At 42.8% G+C, this 15,885-nt stretch overlaps 1 protein-coding gene across 1 annotated transcript in view; it reads right to left on the bottom strand.

Annotated features, from left to right (window-relative positions):
* Positions 1-281: 281 nt before the first annotated feature.
* SIAH3 (siah E3 ubiquitin protein ligase family member 3) overlaps positions 282-15,885 on the bottom strand; it is a 47,185-nt gene continuing 31,581 nt past the window's right edge. The window contains exon 2 of the mRNA XM_057426943.1: positions 282-1,084. Within this exon, the coding sequence (XP_057282926.1) occupies positions 491-1,084 (594 nt within the window). The 3' untranslated portion in view covers positions 282-490. The remainder of the gene's footprint in view (positions 1,085-15,885) is intronic.

Genomic DNA, 15,885 nt, shown 5'->3' with positions numbered 1-15,885 from the left:
GCTCTGAAACTGCAAGCTCCCTGGGACTTGGTTGTGACCACAGTGAAAGACTTTAATCACTGTTGCTAGTAAGGAAACCGGAGTCCTCTTGTCCCTTAGCAAAATGATTTACCTTTTACCAAACACAAGGTCTCTTTAATATCAGGCAATTAGGTAGACAATGAAGGAAACACATTTGCATAGAATGCTCAGACCGAAGTTGTCTGAGTCACACCGGGTGCCCTTTCCAGGAGAAAGTGTTTCCAGTGTTGTTGGAGGGTGACAATAAATTGATTAGCCTCTTTAAAATTTCTCATAAAATTGTATTAACAAAACGGTAAATACATGACACAGAGACTGTAACCACAGGATGTTTACATGATGCCCACTGTGGACAAGTACTAGATATCATAAAAGACCTGAGACCCCCCCGAAAAGTCCACAAGTTCTGGCTCTTCCAAGGCAACTAGAGCACCATTGTTATTCCTTCTCGTCCTCTTCCTCTTCCCTCTCACATTTCAGCTTCGGTGTTCTGAACTTTGCTGGTGGTTATTGCAATTCCTATTGCTAGGCTTCCGTTGTCAGAAAAAAGTTGAGCCAGGGAAGTGTTTAGCACAAGACAATCCCCATCTGAAATGACAGAGTCAACACACTCCAGTACCGACCTGGGGGTCGCCTCCCACTTGAGGCGCCTCTGGTTCCTGTTGAGCTCAAGCCGGTAGGTGAAGTTGTCGGCTTGGGTTGGCGTGCCGATCAGCATCATCGTGGCAAAGAACTGGGGGTGGCCTTCATACTTCTCCTGCTTCCTGAGAACCAGCAAAAACTGGTGGCCAAGGCAAGAGTGCATGATGATCCAGTCTGTGGGTGCAGGCAGGTGCATGTCCGTGGCCAGGAAGACAATCTCTGCCCCCTGAAGGATGTTGATATGGTGGGTCTGCCTCAGGTGGGACACCACCACTTCCAGGTGCCCTTCCCAGGGGCAGGAGAAGAGTGGGCAAGTGCAGGGAACCAACTGGGGGTCATGCACTGCTTCGTGGTGATGGCAGGGAGGAAGGATTCCTTGCTCCGTAGATGTCTGTGCAGCTGCACAGCGAGTTGGTGCATACTGCAAGAAAGGAGAAATTACATGTGATAGCAGGTGACTGGGAACCAGTGCAGATATGCAAGAGGAAGACCCTGCAGACATCTGTCACCTCATACCCCTCAGAAAACAGCATTGATGGGAAAGCCAGGACCTCAGCTCTCTGGAGATCGGGGCAACCCAGATCTGGATCTGCACAGCAAATGTGTTGGCAGTTGCCTTGCTCTCCAGGAGAAGAGAGAAACCGTTTCAGCCATGATAAGTTACTTCACATGAAAGTGATGTATGTGCTTAAAGAGTGATTTCATTAGTTTGGGGGGAAATCTGATTAAAAGGTAAAAAAAACCCAACAAAGCAAGGACAGCATGGGGCATTTTATATAGTTACAGCTCTTGCAGCTCAGAACAAGGAAATTAAGTATGCACAGCTTTATTATTCTTTAATGAAACACACTGGCAAATACAGGCATTTATTCTAAACCAATATGCTTTATAACACCCATAATTTTAGAAATAAAAGTCAGCTTTTATTGCATAAGATGCCTTCATTTATTAATTTTTATTTGTCGATGTATTTGGACTTAATTTATGCACTTACCTCTATAAATTTTAAATGGCTCTCAAAGTTGTAGGGATGGCAAGTTTAGGGCATTTTTATACTGAAGGAAATTTGGATTAAGGTAGGGCAGCTAGCTAAGAAGGCAGCAGTTCTTGCAGAAAGATTCTACATAAGAACCAGGAAGTAAACTGCTCTGCCCCTGTCAAGCAGATATTATAGAAGAGAAATGAGTAAGTCTTATTCCACCAAAAATGTATCCTCATGTAATGCTATTCAGGAAGAGAAATGGCTCTCCACAATAACCCTGTGCATAGACAAACCCTAAGGCACAGGCATGCCAGTCATGATTCATCCTACCCAATTTTAAGCATTTACTTCAGTCACGAGAGACAGAAACGTGGTTACCGTGGACTGCCTCTGCTGTCAATAGAGGTAGGCAGACCTTCCTAGTTGTGAATTCAGATCTTAGCTGGAGTAATCCACCTCCTAAAGGTAGCACTGGCTGCTGCCAGCATGGCTGGGATCCAATATATCCATTTGTACCTAAAATTTAGGTGATTAAATGGAGGAGGACATTATCTCTTCCTGAACTCCTTTGGAGATGTTTATAAAGGGTATAAGCATTAAGAGTACATACATATGTAAGTATATTTTTCTTTAGCATATGTTTTAGGAATATTCATATAATTCCCCCACATCTGCTCATTTTAACATATATACCCAAAATTACGGGAACAACAGTATGGTTCAAACATCTAACAGTTTTTCTCCTCCATGCCACATCCATGTCATAGCAGATTTGGGCTTTTTTTTCAGCTATTCTTGAGTAGAGATTTATTTTAACCAGAAGCAAGCATAATCACATATAATAGGTGCCAGATATGTTGCAAATAGTGTGTTGTCTCATCCATCTATGGATACCATGATGTCCTTCATTAAGCCTTGACATTAGAGTAAACACTGTTACTATAAGCAGTTTTTCCCACCAGAACTTGCACTTTGGCCTTCCAGGATGTTTTGGAAGGCAGTCTCTTGGGTCAACTGTCCTAATTCTCAGACGACTAGGGCTTCCTTGACAACCAGAATGACAAAGTCCTGGATCTTCATTTTCATTTTGTCATCTGCCAAGGAATGTGATGGGCAGAGCAGGGCTGTGATTGCTGCTGCTGTGAGATTGTTGGTTCTTCCCAAGGCACTGAGTGTCAAAGGAGCTGTTTCTTTATCCTCTGACAATTGATATAAAGAATAATAGATTATTTAAGATCTGTTGTTGAAACTTGCAGCTTTTTCTTTAGAGAATTATTTAGTAGTACAGTTCTACTTTTCCCTTCCTCATATTTTTTTGTTTTTCTGTATAAAATTCAGAAATATAAACTTTCCAAGAAGACAATGAATTGAGGACAGATAAATTATGATCATTTTCTGGGAAATAAAACAGGTCATTATAAACTAATCGAGGTTTGTGGCTTTTGCTGCCTGCTTATCGAGGTGGAATTGCTGGTTCACACTTAATTCTACATTAATATTTGCATCTCATTAGGATGAAAGTTATGGCTAATTTAAACTCTTTTTGGTGAAGAAGGTGATTGTAATAGCTGATCGTAAAAGCCTTTTTAAAAAAATCCCTGAAATGCTAATTGCTTCATAAAAGGAATTGTTATCTCCCGATCTAATACAGTGGGTGTGAGTAATTACTTTCTCTCACCAAACTGTTAATGCAACATTAGTGATTATACTAATTAAAACTAATGAACTCATACTCACATGCTGATAAACCTCTCAACCACTCAACAAGTTCCAGCCTTCTATCAGTTTTATTTAACTCCTCTTTAGGAAGATGAATCTTAAATTAACCTCTTGAATAACATTCAAAATTAGGTTTTTGAAATGTGAAGCTTTATAGACTGTGTATAATTCTTCTCCGAAGATTACCAGAGTCAGAGAAAACATTTCCACTGAGGATGTAATTGAATCTAAAAATGCATTCTCTTAATTTGATAAGCATGGAGAGCAATGGTAGCTCATCCATCTAAACATTATCCAAGGTAAGAAAATACAAGTATCTCCAAAAATGACAAGCACTTTTCTATGGCTTAGGAACTTGGAAAATATATTACAATGAGCAATTTATTCAATGTATTTTTCTTCTTTCCTTAATTTTTGATTATTTTTTGTATGTGTGTATGCAAACAATTGAGAATTCCCTTTCATATATCACTTTCTTGAAAAATTTCCATGAATCACTTCAGCAAAGGATTTTTGGTCTGACTTTGTTCAGTTCAGGTTTATTGAAAATTCTGCAAATCCAGCAGAAACCACATGATCCCTTTTTATTCTCTGACTTGGTAAGAATCATCTTCAAAATTTGTTTTCTGAATTATTCAACATTCCTATTTCTAAATTCTAGGTTTTGTAATATTCTGAAAGTTTACAAAATCCTGATACCTGTGAAAAAATTCTCACCCCCCCCCTATTATTTTACTTTTAAGGTACAAGTGTAACTACTGAGGTTGTTGTGCCCTTGCTGCTGTTTCATATGGCTGTGAACTGAACCTCTAAAATTTAAATGCAAAAGGGGCATAAAGTGGTCACCTTGAGTGCATTTCAAAGCTTGAATAAATATTTATGAACATTTTTTCCATGTTTCATCTGCTCCAGTATTTACTTTCCATCATTTATTGCCCAAATACCTAATAAAATTAGGTTTATTGTATTGTGTTAGTCCAGTATTATTCTCAATTATCTTTTAGCCAATTTCAGTCAAATTTAACTGTGTGATAGAATTCTCAAAGGCTTTAATTTTTAACCGGTTCTGTGAGAAGAGGCATCAGGGTAAAGAAACATGACCCCTTCGTGTCTCCAGGAAGGAACAGCTTGCCACATGGGCAATATTGCATTGCCAGATAGGAGAGAACCTAAACAACAGCAGTTTCATCCGAAATGTGTTATAGACACCAGAGAACCCACATGAAACAGCATCTTTATGAACAGGAGAAAATGCTTCAGCCACAGTACTCATTAGACACAAGATAATCCCACCACAAGACTCCAAACCACAGGAAACCAGGCTCTGTCACTCACAGAAAAATGTCTTTTTAATGATGCAGCTTATTACAGTGTAATTCTCTTCAAGAAGAAGTCATTTGGCAAAGAGCAATTTATAAACGCACAGTGCTTTTCTTATTAAAACAAAGCTTATATTTGGACTGGGACACAGGGCTTTCTGGGTCCTGCTCCAGCCTTTCTACAGACTTTCTGCTAAAAATGCATCAAACTGCTCTAGGTGTGGCTCGTCTCTTCTAATGTGATGTCTGAGGAGTAGGTAGCTGACTCTGAAGCACATCAGCTCCTTTTACAACTCATGCAGGGCACCACAGTGCCCAAGAGATGCTGAAGGAACATTCCTCTGGACACTGCTCTCTGCATGCATCCAGGACCAAACCCATGCTTGGGCAGACCCACAGAGGTTTTACTGGTTTCTAGACAAGGAGCAGAAGGGCATATCCCGATTTTAGTCAGGAGACTGTTATACACCTATGGGCTTCTCCTGCTGCACTGGAGACAACAGTCTGTGGAGAAAGAAATGGTTGCCTGTTCACATGAAGCTCCTTATCACTATTATACCTCCAGTCACAGTAAGTTCATAAAAAACCCATGGGAGGTCAAAGTGTAGATCCAAGAAGCAGATTGCTCAAAGATCACCGAGAGGTAAAGAAGACACAAGCATATCTCTGCAGCTGCAAAGCTCCAGGCACCCAGCCAGGAGAGAGGAATTTGGTATTGTTCCTCATGCTTTTGTATATTAACTAGCAAATACTTTAGGTCAACTATGGCAAAAATAGTGGAAACAGAGGCAGCAACCACAGTGCACCTCTGCTAGCTGAGCTCCCAGCCCTGTGGGGTGCAGGCGTCTGCTACACTGTGATCCCTCAAGCCGCTCTTCTCTGCTGCATATTAGAGCAGCTTCAAATGGGAGAGCAAAGGGGGGCTGGTGCCTGAGCAGCCAAATGCCTCGTATTGGCTTGCATTCCCCATTTGCAAGTCAGGAATTTCTTGCTGCAAAGTGAGAATCTGCTCACTGCAAACCCCTCAGGGTGAGGAAGGGTTGAATCCAGTTCTCCCACCCCAGGGGAGAGGACCTTGACCCTGATGACCTGGACTAAAAGGAGGGAGAATAGCATTGTCGCATTGCGGAAGAATAAATGCTGTGCGGGTCTTCAGAATGAAGGTTAAATGCCACCTTCCTGCACTTTCCAGTGTTTCCCAGTGAGCCTGGATGTCTCATTCATACTTTTGCTTACAGTAATGCACATAATGTGTAAAAAAAACAGGTTTTACATTCTTGTGAACAGTGCCAGTGCGTGCCAAGAACGTCCTAAGGAGTGAGGACAAGGGCTGGTTCACTGCCCAGTCAATGAGGGTTTCTGACAGCAAAGCAGGTGCTGGGAATAATCATCCTTTTCCAGACAATTCACACCTATGCAATTGCATTTTATCCAGTGATTACAGACAACTTTGCAAACACTCATTAATTCACCCATGGGCTAGGCTATTTGCTTGGGGAAGTCAATAGTGTAGTCTGAAGGCCAAGGCCAGGCTTGATGGCGCTTTAAGCAACCTGGTCTGGTGAAAGATGTCTCTGCCCATGGCAGAGGGAGTGGAACTGGGTGATCTTAAGGTCCTATCTAATCCTAACCATTTTATGATTCTATGATGGGGCTTCTGAGCAGGGTCACGCAAAAAATAGCAGAAGTGAAAATAAAGCCACTGGGCATGTCAGCCAACCCAAACCAGCAGACAGTGCTTCCCCTCCACCCAGGTCCAGCTTTAGCACACCGTGAGACATTGCAACTTTATCCTCCTCTGGAGCGGGAACCCATATCTTCTCCCTCTGTGAATCCAAACTCTCATCCTCAGCCACAGCTTTCTTGGCTGGCTTACAGGAGAGTTGGTTGGAGCCGTTTATGTTCATGGCAGCTGTGACCTTTGGTGGGAGCCAGGGGTTGAAAAGGGCTGTGCTCATTGCCCCTATTACCAACCCACCACCTGTGCTAACATGGCCCTGTGCTAACTCCTGCTACAGCTGACCCCACTCTCAGATGCAGTTTCCTATTGTGTACAGCTTTGTAAAGATTATGTTGTTTGTGGTAACACCTGGCTTTAAAATACATATTAAACTACACATACACCTACGTAAACACACATACATGTGTTTATGTATAGACCAGTAACATTTACAGGTCTGCTCCAAATGTTTCTGAGAATAATGAAGATGGGAAACTCACTGTTTTTTCCAGATTAAATAATTCTGGCACCTTCTGTATTTAAAAAATAGTGGGACCTTGGGGAAGGGAGGCCCATGCATTTTGATGATGAGCTTATTTTTGTTGTCCTTGAGAAAATAGTCCCAAATTTGAGACAGTGTATTTTTTTTCCAAACTGCCTCTGAGTTAATTTAGGTATTTTTCTTCTATGAGTCCCATTGCTGTGGCTGTCTGTGCATCACTGGCATCTGTCAGCTGATATATATGATGTTGAGCTAAAGTACAATGGCAGTATTATTTCTCCACTTAGGGTCAAGGAATCTGAGCACAAAGAGATTAAAGATCTAAGTGTATTGGCCATATTTTGTTGTCCAGCTTATATCAAACAGTCCCTGGTTTTTCATAGAATTGCCTCCTGGAGCACTTGATATTTTCAAACTCCATTAACCTCAGTTGCAGCTACAAGTGATTAAACTATCCACAGATCAGGTCTAAGACTTCAGATCGAGCAACTCAAGAGCAAAGATCTACTGAAGCCATCCATGAACAGCTTGGTGTAAGTGACTCTCTAGTGTCATACAGAGCTTTCCAGGCAGAGGCATGAATGGAGTCCAGCACTCCAGGGCGGTATGTCTTCCTCCCAGCTATAGGACCTCCTCTCAAATGTGCCATCACTCATCTCCACCACCCTATGTGTGATAAGGGACAGAGAGGGATGAGCTCACCATGTAGGTAGGTGAGCAGCCTGGAAATGTGCCACGAGAACTTTGTGGATTTTTGGTTTTGACAGAAATATTTCCACAGGCAAGGAGGGACCAGGCCTACAGCTGTGGGATGCTCTGAGTGAGAGCTCCATGGCAACTTTCATGGTTTCTGTTGAAACAAATTGGCATTTTCTTTGCCAGTGAAATGTGCCATTTATTCAGTTTTCTTACTGCCTTACTCTCTTCCTTGGTTTCTCAGTGTCTGATTACTTCTCCTCATCTGTATCGAAACTGCCTCCAATAATTTTCTAATTCTCAGCTTCTTTCTGCCTCATAAAAGCTTTGCCACCCACTAACATCCACCTCCACACTACTTACACCCGCCATGGGGACAGATACTCAAAAGAACTATAAAGGTGACATGAAGAAAGTAGTGAGTCTTTTAATCCTGGTCTTCATTTAATTTCTCTCCTGCTATTTTTTAGTACGCTAATGAGATTTTGTAAATCTCTCAGATGAAAGAAAAGAGAAGGAAAAAAACCCCAAACCCTCAGTGTGTTTTGTCAAAAACTGTACTTCCACATCTGAAATTAAGAAGTCCAAGCCAGGGCTCATGTTGGGGATTTATTTAAAATTTTAATTACACAAAATCCTGTTCATTATGAATGCCTCAGCTGAATTTCTTAAGCACTGAATATTAGTTGCAGCTTTGGCAGTGGTAGGATTTGTTTTCCTTTCTATCAAATAGCAGAGAGAGGACAACTTCAAGCTCATTTTGTTCATCTCACTTTGCAACATAATCAGGCGTGACTTGGTTATACAGTGTATGGGATGTGTTAATGGTTGTCCTCATGTTGATTACACACCTCAAAGTATGCAGAGAAAATGCTGCTTTAGTACACTTCCACATTTCTCTCTGTCAGAGGACCCTGAATTTTAGATGAGGCCATATATTTTTGGGAGTATTTTGGAAGAAAAATAAACTCTTTTTTTGTGGTAGACGTAGCAAGAATGTTGCAGCATTTTAAATGTATTCAAGGTGGAAAGACATTATTCTCAAATTAAAGACTTTTGCTTTTCAAAAATCAACATAAACTGTCATTCAGACTTGAAGTGCAAGCAAAAAAAAAATCAAGAAACTTGATGTTCTTCAATATATTGAAAACTATGTAATTATAATGAAATAAAACCAGAATCTATACTAAAGTGTTTTAGTCTCAAAGGTATTTTCTGAGGGGGACCCAGGTGTACACACTGGCAGGTCATGCTCTTCAGCCCTCCTGCTTTAAAACGAAGTTTGATGGACCATTCCCAGCCCAGGTGAGAGGACACTGAAACCTCCAGTGCTTCAGGCTGAAGGGAGATGCACCACCTTGCTGACCCTCAGCCAAAGCTGCAGATGGGTCATGGAAACACAGACAAATCCTGGTTAGCTGCTGTGTTTGCTGGATCTTACCTGAGATCACTTTCTTTTCTTTGAGAAACAAAATGCTTGAAGTAGATACAAACAAAACCATGCACATGGGCAATTCCCATGGGGCATCTGGCACAGTTATTTGCTAGCCAAAACAAATGAAAAGCATAGAGATGAAATGGATGAAATGGAAGCATCTGGACCTGTGGAGGTCTGGCAGGTTGACAAGTTGATATACATCACATAGTCTGTGGTAATTGCCTTGTGCCTGCTCCAAGGACTTAACCAAGTATGAATATCCAAACAGCTATGGATCAGGTTAGGAAAGCTAAAGTCCTGATAGAATTAAATCTGGCCAGGGACATCAAGGGCAACAAGAAAAGCTTCTATAGGTATGTCAGTGATAAAGAAGACTAGTGAAAATGTTGGTCTTTACCATAAGGAAATGGGAGATCTGGTTACCCAGGATATGGAGAAGACTGAGGTACTCAATGACTTTTTTGCCTCAGTCTTCACCAATGAGTGCTCCAGTCACACCACGCAAGTCGCAGAAAGCAAAGGCAGGGACTGGAAGAATTAAAAAGCACCTGCTTTAGGAGAAGATCAGGTTTGAGATCCTCTAAGGAACCGGAAGTTGCACAAATCCATGGGACCTGATGAAGTGTGTTTGTGGGTCCTGAGCTAACTGGCAGATGAAGCTGCTAAGCCATTGTCCATCATATTTGAAAAGTCATGGCAGTCCAGTGAAGCTCCCACTGACTGAAAAAGGAGAAACACAACCCTCATGTTTTAAAAGGAGGAAAAGGAAGACCTGGAGAGACCAGTCTGTCTCACCTTGGTGCCCGGCAAGATTATGGAGCAGATCCTCCTGGAAACCATGCTCAGGCACATGGAAAAAAAGGATGTCATTGGTGAGAGCTGACATGGTTTCACTGAGGGAAAATTGTGCCCCACAAATTTGGTGGCCTTCTATAAAAATAGAGGGAGGAGAGTCTGACATCTCTGGGTCAGTTCTGGGAGAACCTGAACCTCCTCCAGGCAGACTGCCCAGCCCCACAGAAGGGCTAGAGCAATTACAAGTGTAGAAGAAGCTGGGATGAAAGGTGGGATGTGCCCCTGGAACCTGATTTGCAACTTGAATTCTCTTTGCTGCATTTTAGGACTGGGCGCAATACAGTGACAAACAAACCATAGTGCAAAATATCTGACGTTGCATTGCAGTTGTTGATGCACTGAAGCATGGAGTCATTTACCCTCTTCTCTCTGGACTAGAAGGAGATTTTTATACCTTGTTCTAAGCAAGGGTGATGCCTCTAAATGTCATCCCCTTTGGCCACACAAGGCAAGTACTGGAAGCTAAGGCACACACTATCAGGTTTTGCTTATAGAAGAGCAGGGTGTAACCACTGTTTATCACCAGATCGCTCATGAGGCAATGCTGGTTGTGGATCTGGGTGATGTAGTGAATGGCCTACATATGTAAAAAGAGATAATACAAAATGTAACATTATCTGAAGATTCACTGCATCTTTTATCCACTTTTTGGATAAAGTGCAAAACCATTATAGGCTTTAATTAAAAAACAAGTGATAAAGTAGTTCCAAGCTGCATCTGCTCTGTCTGATAGGGGAGGCAAAGTTCACAAGAGCCCTATATCTGACCCACTGATTTGTGTTTTACATTCATACCAAAAAGAAAATTAATATGGAAAAGAATTTAAAAAAAAAAAAAGAAGAAGTGATTGCCCACTGTACTCATAAACTTACCAGTTCTGGCTGTCTCTAATAACTCATCATCCAATATTCATTTACAAGTTACTACAGTAACAGCATGTCTCCAAGAGGAACTGATTTGCTGGTGTCATCTGAGATAATTAGACCAAATCCACCCTGAGACAATCGAAATGCTTCCTTTCCATCAGGCAATCTCCAGCTATCACAATTATATGACATTTAAATCCACTAACTGCTCTTTCAGAAATGCACCCTGGGAGTGCCAAAGGACAGCACAAACATTACTGGCCACTGGAAAGAAAGAAAGGATACGGTGGTGGTTGCTGAGAAAGCCTGTGACCTCTCTTGGTGTGACCAGTGTCTCCCATCCACACACACCACCTGGCCAAGGATTTGCTCTGTGTCACATTGCTCTTGCAACTTAATTATACAGGGTAATGTGTAATTAAGCCTGTGTCAGCTTAGTTCAGACCTGGGACTGGGACCAGGTAGGTGGAGCAGGGAGGGAGCACAGGGCATGCAATGCTGCTGACACTGGCTCCCTGTCTCTACACTATCTCTGTAGCAGTCACTGAGTAATGTATGAGCTGAAAGACACTCCTCATTTTTGGTTAAGACCTTCTCCTGAGAGCTGTGTCCCTGGCAGTGTTCAAGGCCAGGCTGAATGGGGCTTTGAGCAACCTGGTCTACTGGAAGGTGTCCCTGCCCATGGCAAGGGGCTGGAACTGGATGATTTTTAAGGTCCCTTCCAACTTTTGAGTTGGAACTTCTGTGATTCTGTGATTATGGTGATTCTATGAGCTGCAAGAGTGGCTTAAAATCATGCCTGCCTCCCTCCTGCTGAGGCATCACTGATACCAGTGAGCAATGGGCACCTCAAACACATCCACAATGGCCTGGTGTGGTGGAGGTCATGCTCACGTTTCAGGAGTGTTAGGAAGAGAAGGGAAAATAGATTGTGCTGGGCTCAGAGTAACTCTCCCTTCCCTGACACATCCCTGCCCCTTCTCCACTAATGACCTACCCCTGAGCTTTCGGCTTGCCCTTGCTCTGGGTATCTGCACAGTAAGTATGGCACTGGATGAAAACAGTCTCCCTGTTACAAGACAACCCAAAATTCATCCTTATTCCACTGTCAGCTGAATGTGTGTCTTCAGTTTGTGCAGTCTTGAGAAATGAGAAAAAATGCAAAACAATCCAGAAAACCAATGCAAGCCATTAGCTTAGGGCATGAAAACCAAACTGCAAGTCTGGGGAAATGTTCTTAGTTTGTGTATGCATGCTGATGCTTCATGGATATATTCTTTGCACTGAGGAAAGGGACATTTGACTGGGAACATTTGGCTTGTGTCACAAATACTTCTAATTTTGTGCAAATCATAGCTTGTTCCTTCTTCCTCCCCCTCAAATTCTCAAAGAATAGTTCTTCTCGAAGTTTTCTTCACATGTGGAGGATGCAGGTAGAAAGAACAGAAAGGGAGGCTCAGCTTAGCCAGAGAAGACAGTGTTCCATCTCTATTAATAGAGTGAAACTTTAAAGGGTTTTATTGAAGAAAAAACCACAACTTTCTAAGTTGACATTCATGCTTATGGAAAGGTACTGTACTGACAGCCTCTGAGTTTGCAGTGCTTTGCCTGCTGTACAATACTGCATACTGTGAACATTATGAGAGTGAATAATTGTACAATTCTGACACACTTATAGGTTTTGAGGATTTGAAGGTGGCACGGATTGTGGTTTTCTGTGTTTTCAGCTTTCTGTAGAACTTTCTGCGTGACTTGTTATTGAACAAGATGACAGATCATTCATTTAATCGCATCAAAGGCGTTTCACCTTTCTTTCACAGGACAAACCTCTCTCCTTCTCCCCAAAGGGCTGCCAGAGCTGAAGAAAGGAGGGGTGGTAGCTCAGGGATGGGATACCAAGGGAAGACCTGCCCTCTGTCTCTCATGCTGCAGTGCTGCCTACCCTCTCCCTAAGCCAGGGTGCACATGTGCAAGAGAGGGCACAGCTCCACCACCCAGCTCTCAGGCCACTGAGCTCCCATCTGCAGTCCCTGCTCCCTGTGGGGATGTGACCCTGGGTTGAAGAGTCACATGTGTAATTACTGCAAGAGACACACCACACTCCCAGGAGGAGGCACTCAAGTATTTCTGTGACTTCAGCAGCTGCTTGCTCAGTAAAGGCTGTTCAACCCTGTCAACATAGCTTCCATCTGTCTTTAAAATCCTTCATTTCCTTTCTTTCCACACTATGAACATGCAGTGGTGGCTTACCCTCAATTTCCAAAGTGTCAGCAAGTCCACGCTAACTCAGAATAGCATCTTTTAGACCCATAGGATTGCAAAGACTTCAAGGATAAGGGTAGATGAGAGGAAAACAGTGGATGTTGTCTGCCTTGATTTCAGCAAAGTTTTTGACACTGTCTCCTATAATACTCTTGTAGGTAAACTCAGGAATTGCAAGTTAGATGAGTGGGCAGCAAGGTGGATTGAGAACGGGTTGAATGGCAGAGCATAGAGAATTGTGCTCAGTGGTGCAAAGTCTAGTTGGGGGCATGTAGCTAGTGGTACTTCCCATGGATCAGTACTGGGTCTAGTCTTAACTTCATCAGTGACCTGGATGAAGGGACAGAGTATACCTTCAGCAAGTTCACTGATGATACGAAACTGGGAGGAGTCATTACTGCACCTGAAGGCTGTGCTGCCATTCAGTGGGACCTTGCTATTCTGGAGAATTGGGTGGAGAGGAACCTAATGAAGTTCAACAAAGGTAAGTGTAGGGTCCTGCACCTGCATCCACCAGTCAGGCTGGAAACTGACCTGCTGGAAAGCAGTTCTGTGGAGAAGGACAAGGGAGTCTGGTGGACAGCAAGTTAACCATGAGCTGGCAATGTGCCCTTGTGGCCAAGGAGGCCAATAGTATCCTAGGCTGCATTAGGACGAGTGTGGCTACCAGGCTAAGGGAGGTGGTCCTCCCACTCTACACAGCCTTGGTGAGGCCACATCTCGAGTACTGTGTCCAGTTCTTTGCTCTCCAGTTCAAGAAAGACAAGGAATCACTGGACAGGGTCCAGCAGAGGGCTAAAAAGATGATTAGGGGACTGGAGCATCCCTCTTATTAGTAAAGACTGGGAGAGCTGGGCCTGTTTAGCTGAGAAAAGTCTGAGAGGGATCTTATCAGTGTATTCAAGTATCTTAAAGGTTGGATGTCAAGAGGATGAGGCCAGACTCTTTTCATTGGTGCCCAGCAACAGGATTAGGGGCAACGGGCACAAACTGAAACTCAGGAATTTCCATCAGATGTATGAGGAAGAACTTTCATCTGAGGGTGACAGAGCACTGGAACAGACTATCCAGAGAGGTTGTGAAGTCTCCTTCTCCAGAGATATTCAAAACCTGCCTGGACACTATCATTGCAACCTGCTCTAGGTGAACCTGCTTCAACAAGGAGTTGGACTAGATGGTCTCCAGAGGTGCTTTCCAGCCCCAACCATTCTGTGATTCTGTGATAGCATTACTTAGCAGAAGAAACAACTGTGAAAACCAACTAGATAATTTTTGCATGGGATTTGTCTCATCTAAATGTGTATTTCTAAAAGATAGACATGTTCAGACCTGAGCTATGCATATAAAGCTCTCTTACTAATGGAGATAAGATGTAGCTCCACGTAGCAATTCACTATTGGGTTTGGAACTAGATGATCTCAAGGTCTTTTCCAACCCTAACCATTCTATGATTCTATGATTATCCCTATTTTGAACATGCCAACCTTCAGGAAAAGATGAAATCACTGTGCAGCACCTGCAGGAGAAGTTCATTTCTCTTCTTTGACTAGAAGTGGAACTGGGGTCGCTGGCCATGTTAAGTGCAGCAGGAAAGCCACAACTTGGGAATAGCAAAAGGCGTCAGGAGACAGCCACTGTGACTGCTTAATGGGTGATTATGAGCTGCTTATTTGCCTAATGCAGAAAATCCTTTGAGCTGACACATTTCCCAGTTAAGAGCTGGTCATCCTAATTTTCAGGCCTCTAGATTTAGCAGTGAAATAAAACTAATTTACAGCTCTTGCAATTAGGAGTACAAATTTTCATCTCTCTCCTTCGGGTGAGAAGCACTATAACAAATGAGTGATCACTGACCCAGGATACTTATTAGAGATTGCAGATGGGTCATCTCATTTGTTGTTTTAACACAAGAAATTAAGAACCGCAGCAGGGTTATCACAGAAATTGAATTGATAATGAGATGAAAACTGCCTTTACCAGAGGCTCTTTCTAGATTTACATATGGTAAAAACTCAGTGACAATGGGACCTGAAGCCATGAGCCTGAATCACAGAGCCCAACAGGACTTTTTACTTCCACAGGATTCCTCCCATTGCTACCTGGAAGTGCTATCTAACTGCTGCATATTGGACTTCATACAAAGGAGCAGTTAGCCATGTATTTGCTTGGCCCCTTTCTCTCTATCATTGCTCAGAGCTAAATTGCCCACCAAAGAGGTTTTGAATCAAAAGGGATTGAGTGAATAGGACAGTCCCCTCTCAACAGCAGCTGCTGTGGCAGGCCCCTGTTCGCTTAGCCTGATGCTGATTGCATATTGGTCCCTGATGCCAGGTATCAAAGCTGATCTGCTAGGAAAACATCCTCAGTGCTGGGAAACAAATAGCTTTCAAAGTTTTATGAGAAATACTGAAAAATATCATAGATAACCTGACTCTGAGCTGTGTGAAGGCAAAATTAGCTGTCCTGCAGAGTCCCAAGCTCAAGGTACACTTATTTGGCTTCTGCTCAGACTCTGCTGCCCTTAGACTGTGGGGGCTGTATATCATGCACATGTAGCTAGCATGGTAGTGCCTGTCCTGGTCTGAGCCTGTGCTCTGTCTGCACTCTAGATCCTCAAATGTGACCCAGTAGCACTGCTCCTCCCTGCAACTTACCCTGACTCACCAGGCTTTTCCCATCATGTGGCACAGTGCCCTCGCATCATCTTGTGTATTCATGTATTCAAGGAAAGAAAATTGTAAGGATCAACTGCCACTTAATCAGCTACTAGCCAGTCATTGGTTGACTGCTGCTCCTCTTTCTGATCTAACATAGGATGGAAAATCTTCCTATTGTCCTTAGTTCATAGAGATATATTTAGTGC

Source organism: Pezoporus wallicus, unplaced genomic scaffold, assembly GCF_028554395.1.
Source record: "Pezoporus wallicus isolate ANWC-B61680 ecotype Strahan unplaced genomic scaffold, APGP_CSIRO_Pwel_v1 contig_7113, whole genome shotgun sequence".
Classification (NCBI taxonomy): Eukaryota; Metazoa; Chordata; class Aves; order Psittaciformes; family Psittacidae; genus Pezoporus; species Pezoporus wallicus.
Note: the sequence above shows the minus strand (reverse complement) of the source record. Positions and strands in the feature narration are given on the sequence as shown.